At 41.7% G+C, this 15176-nt stretch overlaps 1 protein-coding gene across 1 annotated transcript; it reads right to left on the reverse strand.

The window, feature by feature from the left end:
- Nucleotides 1-119: 119 nt before the first annotated feature.
- erbb3b (erb-b2 receptor tyrosine kinase 3b) lies at nucleotides 120-14011 on the reverse strand. The gene is made up of 28 exons (XM_039801041.1): nucleotides 13670-14011; nucleotides 11276-11430; nucleotides 11002-11188; nucleotides 9887-10012; nucleotides 9732-9794; nucleotides 9421-9539; nucleotides 8839-8980; nucleotides 8587-8700; nucleotides 8383-8500; nucleotides 8224-8297; nucleotides 7706-7796; nucleotides 6821-7023; nucleotides 6509-6641; nucleotides 6318-6411; nucleotides 5478-5635; nucleotides 5326-5382; nucleotides 4578-4719; nucleotides 4333-4452; nucleotides 4130-4228; nucleotides 3852-4037; nucleotides 3595-3750; nucleotides 3406-3481; nucleotides 3151-3297; nucleotides 2978-3075; nucleotides 2466-2642; nucleotides 2291-2362; nucleotides 1693-1984; nucleotides 120-1537 (listed from the first exon to the last, which is right to left on the reverse strand). The coding sequence occupies exons 1-28, from the start codon at nucleotides 13746-13748 to the stop codon at nucleotides 621-623; spliced, it is 4395 nt and encodes a 1464-aa protein (XP_039656975.1). The 5' UTR covers nucleotides 13749-14011; the 3' UTR covers nucleotides 120-620.
- Nucleotides 14012-15176: the final 1165 nt, after the last annotated feature.

Here is a 15176-nt window from a genome sequence, read left to right on the forward strand (position 1 = left end):
TGTTATTAATAGTGGATGGATAATAAGAATATAGCCTAATAATACATCCACGGTATGAGCATGGATGTAGGCTATAAGGGTATGACCCAAAAATAAACAAGTGAATAAATATTTTCAAGTCGGTATTTTATTATTTTATTTAATAAACACAGTATAGAAAGACAGCTTTATACAAATCACTGACTCAAATCACTCTGATATTTGCAAAATAATCGTATTTATTCATTTGTATACTAATTAATATTATAGTAAATCGTACAAAAAAGACTGCTCTTACAGAAATGGGACATGGTCAACTCAATTTACTGCCACAAACACAAGTAATGTAACAATGAATCAATAGTTAGTTAGTTGTAAGGTAAACTTTATGCCTGTTTTTAATCCAGGAACTGCTTAGGCTACAATAGTACACTTTGGAGTGCCTGCTATAATCTTTATTTGATGGTTCTAACAACTCACAAGTGTTTTAGGCTACTGCATAAAACAGTGGGAAAAGACTCAAGGGTGTATTTCTTTTATCACTTTTATCTTTTAAAGTTTGTTGGACACTGGATTGATGAAAACTTTACAAAACAGGAACGAAAGTAATCGTTCCTATGTCTCTGTCCCAGTCCGCGTTATTAGGTGCGTACAGCATCTGGCTTGAGGAACAGTCTGCTGTGCCAGTAGTCTGGGTTGTCAAATGATGTGTTGCTGCCAAGCTCCCCCATGCCAGCACACACCTTGATGTATCCCCTGATCCCTGCACACCTGCCACTGCCCATCTCCTCAGAAACAGCCCCCCCCTTCACTGGGAGGTTCTGGTAGTCTGGCTGCTCCCACCCACTGGGCACCACTCCAAATCTGGTCATCTCCTCATACTCCTCCACCATTTCTCCCCCAGATGTGAGCACATCTGGCCTAGGCATGAGCATACTCAAATTCCCCTGAAGTGCAGTTTGTTTATTTGTGTTGTGGTACTTCTCTTCTTCTTCCTCTTCCTCTTCAAGCTCTTTTTTCAACACCTCCACTATTTGGTCTGTTTCCTTTGCCTCTGTTGAACTCTTTGCAGATGTTTGACTCCCACGTCTCTCCCATGCTGGATCCTCTGCCTCCGCAGAGTCGGATCGCCTGATATCCATGTATTCATACCTTCCTATCCCTTGGGCTGCCTGTCCTTGGTCATCCGCAGGTCTGATCCCACTATCAGTGTCCCCATTAAGCTGATGTTTATCTGTGGAGTCTCTCTGTTCTGCAACACTTCCTTCACAATCCTCACCTACTTTTTTACTCCTTACCGCTGAGATCGGTGTCACAGTTTCCACATGTGCTGTTTCCTCAACAGGTAACGCAGCCATGAAGGTTGGGGAGGGTAAAGGTGAGGTTATACAACGAACTGCCACAGAATTGGCCTGTGATAAGATGCTGCTGATAGAGCAAAGAGGAGCACCAGACCCTTTGCTCATGATTTCATACTCCTGGGAGGCATTTATCACCACAGGCGACATATTATTCTTGTGTCTTGAGTGTCTTCGCCCAGAATGAGGGACTCTACAGGCTGTGCGCCATGACAGAATGTGTAGAAGGAAGAAGATCAGGGGAAGAAAGCCTTGATTATTATTTATGCTATTTAATGTACCAATTATTTTCCAAAACAGTCAAACAAATAAAATGATCAGTCAGCATGCTCCCATCTTAGCGCTGGTAATTTACCTCTCTCTGGAGTAACAGGTGACCCAGCCAGGACATAGCCATAGTGGTCCACCTCCTCCTCTTCCTCTGCCGTCCACACCTTATACGAGGACGGACTTGATGCTGATGAGAGTTTCCTGTGCTGGCGGATGGATAGACGGGGAGTTCCCCTCTCTGAGCCAAACCTGGCCCTGTGAAGACTCCCAGTTCGTAAACCTTCCTCATGCAGCTCGGCATCTCTGCCACTCCCCCTGAATTCTAACCCCTCGGGCAGCGTCCGCACTGAGCTCAGTCGAGACCTCTGAAGCCACAGCTGAGACAGAAAGGCAAAGACATGAACTGGTGCAGCAGCTCACAGAAATGTATCCTATTGTTCTTTAAACAAAACCAGTGGGACCAGAATGGCACATTTAATGTAGCTCACTCCCTGAGGTAATGACCTACTGGCAGTGCTATAAGTAATATTAATTTTAATACGGGTTTTGGCAAATTGTAGCAATAATGCTGATTAAAGAGAAGCTGTTCAGAGGTACAGCTAAATGTGTCCACTGTATCACGTGTGCAATTACAGGGTGGGAATGTGTTTGTTTGCATGCATTTGTGTGAATGTGTAAGTCACCTGGCGGATGCTGTCGACAGGGCTGGAGGTCATTGGCAGGTATCCAATGGGTCCGGCCTGTGAGGTACCACTCTACAAATCCGGGAAGGAAAAATGTTATGTGCTAGTTTCCTTTGCCTCTGATCTAGTCCCAATGGTCCCAAAAGAGTATCAAATCTAAGGTGTATTTCATTACCCTGTAAGAATTAATCCGTGAACGGGACAAACTCCAAGAAGGAGAGTGTTGGAGAGGAGGAGTAGTCAAACCATCTTCTAGTCCCTCCTCGTCCTGATCTTCAAAATCTGTCCCCAGAAGCCCTCGCTCCGATTCTCTTCGATGGATCTCTACTGGGTCAGATTCTTCCCCTTCCGACTACAGAAATACATGGAAGTACAAGGTTTAAAGTCTAAGTCAGGGATCTTCAACAGAGGGTCCGGGACCCCTAGGGGGTCCTCAGAGTCAATGCAGGGGGGCCTCCAAATTATTGTTAAATTTTGGAAAGTTTTTTTCAGAAATTAAAAAGTCTTAACATGAATCCAACATATTATAAGATAACATAAATCCCCACTGCGGTCACTAAGGCAAACAACAAAGTAGGGGGTCCCTGCTCCATCTCTCTTTCAGTTAAGGGGTCGTTGGCTTAAAAAATGTTGAAGACCCCTGGTCTAAGTAAACAGCTGTAAGATAAATGACAATGATAGCCTCACCTTGATGACAAGGTATCTAGGTGGGTCTCTCGCCATGCGAGTAAAGTCACTAGCCAGCTCTTTGAAGGTTGGCCTTATATTTTCATCAATCATCCAGCCTAAAGAGAAGACATTTTAGATCATATATTTGTGTGTTTGTGCATACTGGTTGTACATGGTTTTATCACACTCACATTTAACCATGACCATGTAGACGTCTATAGTACAGATGTGGGGCTGTGACAGTCGTTCGCCCTTCTCCAGCAGACTCGGCACCTCCTGAGGCTGCACGGATGCATACGGCTCCGCCCCGAATGACATCATCTCCCACACTGTCACCCCTGTCCGGGAAGAGAGAGACGCCACATTTAAAAGCTCCCTGTCAAAAGTGAATTTTTTGGTGAATACTATATAACACACACTCACAGCACAAACACACAGTCTCTTACCATAACTCCAAACATCACTTTGATGTGTATATCTTCGAAACAAGATGCTTTCCAGTGCCATCCATTTTATGGGTGTCTGGATTAAGAGACAAATTGCAGACACGCCATTGGTTTTGTTTCCAAGACAGTGTGAAAAAACTATGACTTTACAACTCAAAGTGTTTCTCGAACTGAATGAGTCATCACAACCTTGGTGTCAGTGTAGACGTATTTCTTGTCATCAGGATAAAGGAGGTCTGCTACACCGTAGTCAGAGATCTGGACCTGGTAGTCGTTCTTCAGCAGGATGTTGCGGGCAGCCAGGTTCCTGTGGACCATGCAGTGCTCCTCCAGGTAGTACATACCCTGAGACACAAATATACATACAGTATATACCCTATATATTCTGAGAGCTTATTCACAACATTTGGTTGCTCAAACAATTCTGTAATTCAAGATGCACTCACTTTAGCAATCTGCACACACCAGTTGAGCAGGCGCTGGGGGTCCAGGCTGTTCTTATGTTGTCTGATGTGCTCCAGTAAGGAGCCCTGCGGACTAAGCTGGGTCACCAGTTGCAGACTGGGACCTGGGCAAATGCCCAGCAGCCTAACGATGTAAGGATGGTCCAGGCTGCCCATGGACAGCATATGCTACACAGAAAGCAAATTGAAAATGTCACATTAATTGCTATTTCTGTGATGTTATAACTTCTTTCAAGAGTGTAAGGAGCTCTGATTCTCACATCGGTGATCTCAGTGAAGGTCTGTCGGCCTGAGGTATCCTGAATGGTCTTAATGGCCACAGGGATCTTCACTGTCTCTCCCTCCGGAGTCCAGAACCCCTTAAACACAGTTACATGTGCAGCAGCAGTCACATCAGTTCACATGTCTCACACTAAAACTATAATAGCACATACATCAGAGAATAATTAGTGGATGTGAATACCTTGTGAACTGTGCCAAAAACTCCCAAGCCAAGGGCTTTGATTTTTTTCAACTCAGAGGGCCTAAGGATGCGGGCATGAACCTTGGTTCCTTTCTCTCCGGGACCGAGTAGCTCAAAGCTCTGCCAAAAAAACAAGAATAATTCCCAGAGGATTTGTATCTCTCTTTGACAATAAATGCATGTAGCAGTCAAAGCAAAGCAAAGCAAAGGCATCTCACGAGGTTAGATGGTCTCTAAAGTCTTACCTCTCCGCTCTCCAGGTACCTCCTCATGGCTCTCTTGCGGCGGATGGCCAGGCCTCGTTGATACAGCACGCCCAAGAAAAACAACACTAGGCAGAAAATCAAGCCAGCCGGGACACCTAAAGCTATACCTGTGATCTGACCACTGCAGAGTGAAGCAGAGAGAGATGCTAATGTGGTCATGCAAGGTGGAAATATCAGAAACAGAACTACATATTCACATTCATAAATCACGCTAACAAAAGCAAAACAGTGCAGGAAGTGGTGGGTAAGAAACCATTTTAGTTTTTACATTAGTTTTGTGTATGAATTCTATAGGATATAATGACTTCTCAGTAATGATGTCATAGATCACAGGCATGAGCACGCTAGCTGACAGCACTCAAATGAGATATGTGAATTATAACATATGCAAAGGATAGCAATGTTAAAAAGGTTTTGCATAGTTTTACATAACTGTATAAAGAAATATTAGGAAAAACAGAAAGAAGCGTGATTTTTGCAGAGTTTATCACCCTGCTCTGTTGGCAGAGAAGATGGAAGAGATGGACAGAAGAAAAAAGGGTCATTTAGGGTCTTAATATGATCTGTATGTCTGTTTTTTTGAAAATACTTTTATGTCCAGTTTTAGTTTCTATTTTCAGTATCATAATAAAAGGTCTGACTAAATTGGCACTGTGAGTTGTGGATAGATCACACATATTGACTGCAGTGTAGTGTTTCATATTCACCAGCAGGGGGAAACACTCACCTGCTAACTGCCAGTCTGGCTGCCTCTAAACAATCATTTAATCCTGGACCTGAGCATCTGTAACAGATAACCACATCATTGATTTGATCATTTTTACACATCTACAGATGAACATGTGAAAATACACACTTAAACTTTGAGTCCAGTCTCACCCCTGTGTGCAGTTGTGGTGACATGGCTCACAGTGACTTTCCCTGTTGGGGTATTTAAAGATCAGTCCCCTTAGTCCATCGTTCACCCCAGCTGGACAAGAGGACATGCAGTAAGGACCATCTCGAAGGTTGGCACATGCCACACACTTGTCTGCACCCTACCAAAGAAAGAGAGGAAGGCAGAAAAATATGGGAGACATTAAAACAGAGTGAGATTATGTAAAACTCTATCATGCATTCAAACCTGCAATGAACAAAGACAGTGCAAGAAACTGCCTTTGTGTAGATTCCAACACCGAATACATGATTTAGACCATTAGCTACTGCATATGAGTTTTTAATATAATGGGCAAGGAGTGGCAGAGAGCCAATACACAATTTCCTCAAACTTCATCAGCATTTTGTTGAGATTTGTTGCAGATTTAAAAGGTTTAAAGTTGTTTGAGAGATACAAATCAAATTTCTTTCAATAGATGGTCAGCATTGCTCATGTTCTTCTAATGCAGGGCAAACAATACATTGTGTCTAGACAGTATTAATATTACTGTATCAAGGGTGTACTTTTGGGTTCAGGGGTAGGGAGACATAGTAGGATTTTGAGGGTGTTTGAGGTTGACACGACCTCCTATCCCCAGTGGAAATTACACCCTTGTACTGTAGACTGTGAAATCTGACTACTTTAAGACACAAAACCATTGTAGTTGGACATATTTTAATAGTTTTTGTTGAGTCATGCCCCCCCCCCCCCAAAAAAAAAAAAAATATTATGAGTGTGTAAATGCAAGCGTGAATTCATACAAAGACACTGGGCCACAGTTTACTATCAAAGAAAGTGATTACCAGTCCAGTACAGCTGGCTTTCCCACTCTGAGGCTTACACTCTGGATGACAGGCAACACACTCGCCATCAGATCCTGCAAATTCCCTTGGAGATCTGGGGACACAATATTAAAAAAAAATATAGTGAGATAAAATGAATAAATTCAACACCAGTAAAAATATCAACACATACTGTACATGTATCTACTAACCCAGTGTGGAAATTACAGCTGCCCACACATGTGCCATCTCGACTGTAGTTCCTACAGGAGAGACACTGGTCGGGCCCCGGGCCCCAGCAACCTGAGTCTGAACAAAGTGGGTCACACACATGGCCCTCTGCAACTGCACACACAACAATGTGAGAAAAACATCAGGAAACTGAAGAAGATGATGTATAATAGTATAATATATTAATATATCGATTGATAAAAGTGTATAGTATAGTTTGTTTGGATCAAAGAATAACAAAAGATAACATGTTTCATTTGAATCATGGACAGGTTTTTTCTGTCTCGCCTTACCACACTCTGCCAGCGGCCTGTTGTTGTTGAGGTTGTTGACTCGATTTCTGCGGTCCCTAAACAGCTGTGCCCATTTTACAGAGTGGTGGTAACAGAGGTTGGCATTCTGACTGATGTACACACTGCCGTCACTGATTTCCCGTAGAGAGCGCAGACCCAGTGAGGTAAGAGTGTGGATGCGCATCACCATCAGAGAAAAACGCCTTTGGTTTGAGGGATGGAGGATGGAGGAGGACACAGACAAAAAGTTAACAGAAGAAAAAATAATGTTGTAGTTCTAAGCCAAATGGCATGCTGCAGCTTGGGGGACTGCGTTATAGGGATCACACACACACACACACACACACACACACACACACACACACACACACACACACACACACACACACACACACACACACACACACACACACACACACACACACACACACACACACGCACAAAATCCATACCTGTTCACAGCTGTGAAGCACAGAGAAAGAGAGAAAGAAGAGGGAGGTTAGAAGGTGTTAGCACATGGAAACACTGGGGCTCATCATGACGTGTTATCACAGAAAGCAACTTAGAGCAGATAGGGGGGTGTAGAGTGTGTGAGAGAGCAGTGATGACACATGGTTATGTAACACTTAACATGTAATACAGATAAGTTCATGCGGAAACACAAGAATCAGAACCAGCCTAAGGCATAAAGCAGGTAAGTTTAACATTACATCACAGTGGCTTTAGTACCGTTTTAATATCTGTTCTTTCCATATGAAAAAATATTTGTTTCATCAGGTTAATTTATTGTTTTTTTACGGATTAAATTTTCGGGTACATCAACTTTCCTGGCTCCAACTGACACAATAACAAACATGCACATCAGTGTTTGTATACAAGCCTTACTTGTAGAGTGACCTCCCTTGAATGGTGGTGAGACTCGAGAAAACAGACAGATCATTCAGTTCTTTGGGCCACGACTGGATGTTTAGGATATCTGACAATCAAATACAGTTTTGATTGTTTAAAACCATTAATAGCATATTGCATAATACTGTAATGACAATTTTCAAGATTATTAGATGGATGGATGCATTAGGCGTAGAGAACAAGAGCACACCCTCTACCGTCATGTATCCAAGACTTATTTCTCTTCACTGCATTTATTTTTAAGCAGCTGTATTATCATGTGGCTGAATGTAACTGAATGAAAATTGAGCAGTCTAAATTATTTTTAAATAGTACTAAAATGAATTGAAAACAATTTTCACCAGGAAGGTAGGATATTTAAATTGAAAACCTACTTGCATGCTTTGATTTATTTGTTGTAAAGTATTAAATAGTAGTTATAATTTCAAGTTCAGTCTGCTATAACATGCAAAACCATAACCAAACCTAATGATCCATTATTAGTTCATACAAACCTGTTATTTCTCTGACGGTGCGGAACACTTCCAGCTTTTTGGCATCCAGGGGCGGGATGTTTTTGAAGTCATCTCTATGAAGAATAAAAACACACAATATGAACATGCTGACTGTACAACACTGCAATCGGAGATCATTCAGGCAGGGCAGACAATTACCCAAGAATCCCTGTGACCAGGAAGTGAAGGCTGCCCTGGATCTTGGTGCAGTTGACGAAGCTGTCGATGTTGCTGGAGTCCACCGTCTGTCTGTGTTCAGCGCCGGTGCCTTCACACACTAAAGGGATGACCAAATGCCATCATTAGCTTTGATGACTGACAAATAAATGCAGTGTAAGTACAAAGTATTTCTTAAGTGTCCACCTTTGGGGCAGAGTCCACTGCAGAGCTCACACTGCCTCTGGCCTTCTCTCTCCACCTCCATCTTGTCTGGAGGACAAACACTCACACAGGAGCTACCGTCCACCACAAAATGGGCTACGAAGAGAACGAAAAAAAAAAGACACTGTTGATAAACTTCAGGAAAGACAGAAGAATCACTGGCAATGTTTAAGACCCAGCAGACATCAGGTCTATAAAAGTACAAAAACACTCAAACAAACACAGGCCACTCACTGGGACACTGGGAGACACAGATGGATCCGTACTGATATTTGGCGTTAGGGTTGGTCTCCATTTGAAACGTTTGCTTGTTATAGATCAAAGTTTGGGGGCACTGGGGTACACAGGCTCCAGAGTCGTTGAAATGACGACATGCCTACACAGGTACACAGAAACACGCACACACAGACACTTACATTTAATGAATTGAGATATCCATTTAAAAACACTGACGTCCCTGTCATTATACTTGCTATATCATCAGCATGTCAGCATTGTATTCGTAAGCATATTAGCATACTAAAAGTTAGCATTTAGCTCAAATCAAAAGAGCGTGCATAGTTTCTAATTGGATAAAATCCACTTGTATAATGTTCTTAAAAACTTTCACTTTCAAGTATGTACTGTATATTACAACAGAATTGAATGTGATTGGAAGCATAAATTGAAAATTAGGAAGCTCATACAAGAGGCTTTCTTTCCAGTTTGGGAGGAAAAGTCTTCTTTTTAGCCTCCTTTGTTACAAATAAAACACCTACAGTATAGTGTCTGCAAAGACTGCCTTTCTCTTCATTTTGTCAAAGATAGAACACTTACAAAACAGTCCAAGTCCAGAGGGCCTTTACATCCCGCTGCACACTCTATGTGACAGCAGTCCCTGGGGCTCGTCCCAAAACAGCGGCCATTACACTGTGGCGCGCACACCGTCTTAGTCACTGAGACACACAGGAGAGATGGGTTTAACAGAGGTCAACAATGTGCATGTGTGTGTGTTTGTGTCTTTGTGTGTGCCTCTCTCTCTCTGTCTCTGTGTATTTCTGTCTATGAAGAGAGATTCAGGAGGAGAAAGAAGGAGGAGGAGAAGAAGAAGAGAAGAAATCAGCGAAACAGAACAATTGGACACTCACAGATCTGACATTGGTCCTTATTTGGCCCCCAGCAGTATTGTCCACAAGATTTGTGGCATGGGCCTGAGAGAGAGAAAGACATGCAGTACTTATAAGAAAGAGACAATCTAGAGATCATTTGGGGATATGTTAATTATGACTATCCCAACACCGACCTCTCTCTCCATTGTACTGGATGTCAATTGGAGCACTGTTGTCCCTGATGATGTCTTGCCAGAAGATCCAGGGACCATAACTCAGGTACTTGTTGTTGATAATCTGCACTCCTCCCTCCAGAATATCTGTGAAGGGTGAGAAACAATGCAGAGAGAGAGAGAGAGAGAGAGAGAGAGAGAGAGAGAGAGAGAGAGAGAGAGAGAGAGAGAGAGAGAGAGAGGATATCTTTGGCAGATGTTATGGTAACACTTCAGATTGCAGCCCACAAATTACAGTGTAAATATTGTGTATTGAAGAGTATGAAGACAAAACAAGCAAAGAAAATAGTTACACTAAACTATATATTTATTTGTATGATTTGGAGAAAATATTGCTTTGCTCAAGTCTATCGTCGTTATGAATGTGCGTGGTTCACTCATTCTGTAGCAGTATTAACTGCATATTTAGCAGCTCTTCATTAAAATGTTTGAGAGGCAGTAAATCCACCATTTTGTTTTGTTTGTCACAAATCTTATTTTGAGATACAGGGGGGAGAATATTACAGGTGTTTTAAGGAAAATGCTCCGATGCTTGGGAGATCCAGTAATGTTATTAGTAACACCTGTGCTTTTCCTGCTATGACGAGACAAAATACCTGCTGTGAAAAAGGTCTCTTAGACAGACATTGGATAACCTGCTATTAAAGGATGCCAGAGATTTTGGGAATGGAGGAGGGGAATTGAATCCCCGCACTCACTCACTGCCATAAATCCCCACCTCTAGTTTTTATAGCTTTTCTGAAGACATCAAGAAATAGCTGACAATGAGTATGCATTGAGACTGTGAGTTTCCCTAAATGTTTCCAATATTTAGTCCTGCCACACTTTCAAAGAATGAGTAACTGTCACATCTGTCTTTTTCTGCCCATAAAATGGCACATTTAATGTTTCTTTCCACAATAATTCCTTACTTAGAAGAACAGCACGACCTATAATTCTTGTGTGGTGCTATTGAGTTAAATGCCTTTGTTCTCACTGTTTTAAATGCCTCAGATCTCAGAGAAGCACATTGTACACCTCGCATACAGGACAAATTTTTTGTCCATGCTTCTGTTTTATCGGTTAACTTTCTTTACCTGTCAGATTTGCGAGCCCCAGCTGCCGCAGGCCATTGGAGCCGTCTTTGGGGTAGTTTATTAAGACAGAGAGAGCAAAGCGTCTCTCATAAAGGCTGTTTCCTCTGATAACCCGTAGTTGTCCCAGAGGAATCTCCTGAAAGTGGTTCATTGCAATGAGGACGTAGCCAGTCACCTCGCGGATGGTCTGGAGGCAAAAGAGGAGTACACTTCTACACATTGTGCCTACAAATCAGGTGAAAGACAAGGGAGAGAGGAAGGTGAATGTTGTTACCTTGAGGAAGGATAAGTCCCAGTTACTCTCAATCTGAGTGATCTCCAGGTTTCCCATGATGATCTCACAGCCATCATACCGTTCCTTAATCAGGTTGTACTGAATCTCCTGAGACCCGGTGGAACTCAGTCCATTCTGTGTACCGAGACACACCACTGAAATATACAAGGAAAAGAGACGCATATTAATAAGTTTGACGAAAACAGGGGACACTCAAAGGGTCGATCAGGGACTGGTGAAGAGAGTTGTGGGTCAATGTATCACTTTTATTTACTATAGGCTACTACGTACATGTTTAAGGACCATGCCAGTGGTTTTGCATGTTTAGCCTAGTTTTAGCATGTTTAGTACAGACACATGTACTCTACATCACAGCTAACTCATTTGCAAAATGTTTTTGAATGTGTTTTTCCTGTCTGGTTTCTGTTCATTTCTGTAACGCTTGAAAATCAATTAGCAAACTTCTTTGAGTTTCGCAATTCCCCACAGTGAACATCAAGTCTGTATTATGTATTTTGTCAGTTACATTATCACTGTAACATGAAGCACTGCATTACAATGCAACTATTATGTGATTTTGACCAAAGATTAATGCAGACTGTGATGCATTACACAATTTACGTAAGCAAGTTTTAAGAATAGCAGGGGTGCAGGGTAGCTCACCAGTGTGTGCCCCATATAAGCAAAGGCTGTGACTTTACCGGACTGGTGTGTGTTCGATTCCAACCCGTGGCCCTTTCTGCATGTTGTCCCACCTCTAGCTCCCCACTTTCCTGTCTAGCTACACCTGTCTAACCCTAACCCTATCAAATAAAGGCAAAAAGCCCAAATCTTAGAGTGTCTGTCTGCTAATTTATTTTGATACCATAAAGAAATGAATGGAAACCAATGGCAGCTTGGAATGGTAAGAAAAAAATAACCATGGAGTTGAAAAGTTAGTATAAAATATGCAAAACAAGAGTCCTTTAAAGATGAACAAATGGTAAATATTTGAGTGTTGGGGCTATTTTGTTTCTGCAGTATTTATGGGCTTGGTGAGTCTTCCTGATACTATGTGTGTTGCTGGAGAGTTTGATGTGAAGCACAGTAAAACAGGCAGGCTGTAACCCTGGTACATGGAGCAGTCCAGGCCCGGGGGTGATGGAGTGGAGGCCGAGGGTTGAGGGAGAGGGGCTTTTCTCAGACAAAGTTCCTCATTGTGATAAAGCTATAAATGTGGACAGTGTGTCCCAATGACTGAAGAGTGATGCAGTGACAGACAGTGCTTCTGTGTGTGTGTGTCTGTGTGTGTGTGTGTGTGTGTGTGTGTGTGTGTGTGTGTGTGTGTGTGTGTGTGTGTGTGTGTGTACGTATGTAGCCTATGTGTGTGTGTCTGAGGGATCTGCGTTGTTGAGATCATACCAACAGACAATGAGCTGTGTGTGAGTAAGACTTTCTGGCAGAGGAAAGGGAAATATCGGGGAACATGCACACCATCTCCTACTGACCAACAAAAACTGTGGCGCTGGCCCTTTATGTGCAAAAATGAGGCACCTGCAGCCGTCAACACAAGTCACATTTTCTGTCTTCATTGGGAACATGCCGAGGTATAAACCAGAATCTCCCAGCTACACTTAAGTAAAGTGGATCCCCTCCATAAACAAACTTTAAGCCTGGTTGTGTGTGTTTTTATGGAAAATTGCACGTTGACAGATGACTGTAGCATAACCCATATGTTCATGCAGTCATTTATGCATGGACCTCTTGAGTAAACATAGAATATAAGTGGAATGCACAGCTTATATGGGAAGATGCATGAGCCTTCTGACTATAAGGGCAAATAAAACTCACATGCATGCACAAAACACATGCACAACCACACCTGCATAATCCAAACAACTAAATTACCTTTTGATAATAAAATTTGTGATTTTCATTTAAACAAAAACAATCATCTGCAGATTGCATACATCAACATCAACAGAACTAGTTGTCTGAACCCAGGACTCAGTAGATTTTTACAACTGGGCTCATGCAGGCTATTTTGTCTGCACCAGGGCATTAATGTTGCTGCCAGTCAGCACTAGCAGTTTATAAAATGTTGATATATTGCTGCATTAAGGGATTAAAAGAAAGAAGAAAAACGGGTTAATAGTTTATAAGATATACCCATCTTAACCACTGACAAGTCTATTTGGCATCCATGTTAATTATTCCATGATATTATAAAATATAGTTGCATACCATGTTAAAAGCTGTGACCTTTTAAGGCAGACAAATGCTGAAGAGTATCAGCCAAAAGGTGAATTCAAGCAGAAAACCAAAACTAATCAGTTCCTGATTTAAGTCTCTTATTATGAAATTAATTATCAAAACAGGCTAAAGTTTCTGATATGGATTTATAAATCCCCCTACCTTCATGGGTTTGGGTTGATGCTGTTTGTAGCCTCCATGATAATGTCCCACACAGTAATATGACTCCCCACTGGATCATGTCGATGTCGAATATATTTTGTGATTATATGTTATCATATCACATAGGTTTAGGTAGTTCTCCGAGGAGCCAATGTTGGATGTAAAAAAAAAAATATATATATATATATATATATATATTCCGGTTCCACGCTTTATCTCTGGAAGACGAGAGAAAAAGAAAATCCAGTATTATGTAAGTGAAGGAGAAATGCAACTCCTTTAAAACTTAGCACAAAACATCAGTAGTAAGAGCAGATAAATCGCGCCAATTGCAAAACTGAAAACAACGAACAAGTGGCAGTTGATGTTGACGCTGGGTTTCCCCTCCCAGAGAGGGACATGATTGGCCAGGAGCCCGATTTATTCACCAATCAGAGACTGGTCCGTCTATTATGGTATATTTACAAGCTACTGCCTCATTTGTTGCACTGAGCATCCAAATGCGTAAAATTCTGTTAGATGTAGATGTAGGTTTTGTTTTTGTTTCAACAAACAAAATACAAAATATAAGTTAAGTTAAAGCTGAATAAAATATCAATTTTACCTTTATGCCAAGTTGACTGCCTTTGTGTATAAATTAATACCTACATGCAGTTTCTAATATGGCGACCAAATGCTTATAATCTAAACCTTTTGCATGTGCATTAGTGTGAACACTATACCCTATATCCCTTTATGTGCAGTTATTTTGGTTCCATGTTGTCAGCTGCTGCATGTGGAAGCAGTGCTGTGGTCTCCCAGTCAGCAACCCAGTGCTGTGAGTGGCTGCACTGTTTTCCCTGTAAAGAGCAGTATTGTCCCCAAAGCCCTGTCAACTGGTTAATCACCTCTTTGATGCGTATGGAGCGGACTGTCACAATGGGGCACATTGTCAGATGGTCAAGTGACTTCTGAACCCAAAACAAGAACATGCTTAATTTGAGAAAATGGCCTCAGATCAGGCGAGATTCCTGAACATGAAGATACGACTCACTAATGAATGGATATCAGTAAGTGCTTCTGACACATGTACTGTTAATCTAATTTTTGTATGAGAAATAGATAGCTGAACAGTTGCTGTTTGTTTGGAAGTATCCCCATGTGGGGATTTAAATAACAGCGAGACAACTCAATCATCATTATTTCTTTAAAGATTATTTTTTTGGGCATTTTGGCCTTTTATTGATAGGACAGTTGTAGACAGGAAAGGGGAAGAGAGAGGGGGAAGACGTGCAACAAAAGGCTGCAGGTCGTAATCAAACCCTAGACTGCATGGGTTGCACGCTCAACCAGGTGAGGTACCAGTGCGCCCCTTATTAATATCTATTTTCAATGGAAATACGATTGTAGTGTTGATCTTTTAATATTTCGGATATGTGCACCAATCCACCATATAAAGAAATACAACATATAAAAATGTAAGCCATTTTTGTTTGTGTAATAGGTTTAAGTACACATTAATTATCTA

This window comes from Perca fluviatilis, chromosome 5 (assembly GCF_010015445.1).
Source record: "Perca fluviatilis chromosome 5, GENO_Pfluv_1.0, whole genome shotgun sequence".
Taxonomy (NCBI): domain Eukaryota; kingdom Metazoa; phylum Chordata; class Actinopteri; order Perciformes; family Percidae; genus Perca; species Perca fluviatilis.

Excerpts from the sequence above, each read along its gene's own strand:
- erbb3b (XM_039801041.1), bottom strand. The coding sequence starts at position 13,748 with ATGATCCAGTGGGGAGTCATATTACTGTGTGGGACATTATCATGGAGG. Across the intron at positions 8,501-8,586 it reads CAGTGGACTCTGCCCCAAAG|TGTGTGAAGGCACCGGCGCT; the intron begins GTGGACACTTAA and ends TCATCCCTTTAG. Across the intron at positions 4,038-4,129 it reads CCTTCACTGAGATCACCGAT|CATATGCTGTCCATGGGCAG; the intron begins GTGAGAATCAGA and ends CTTTCTGTGTAG.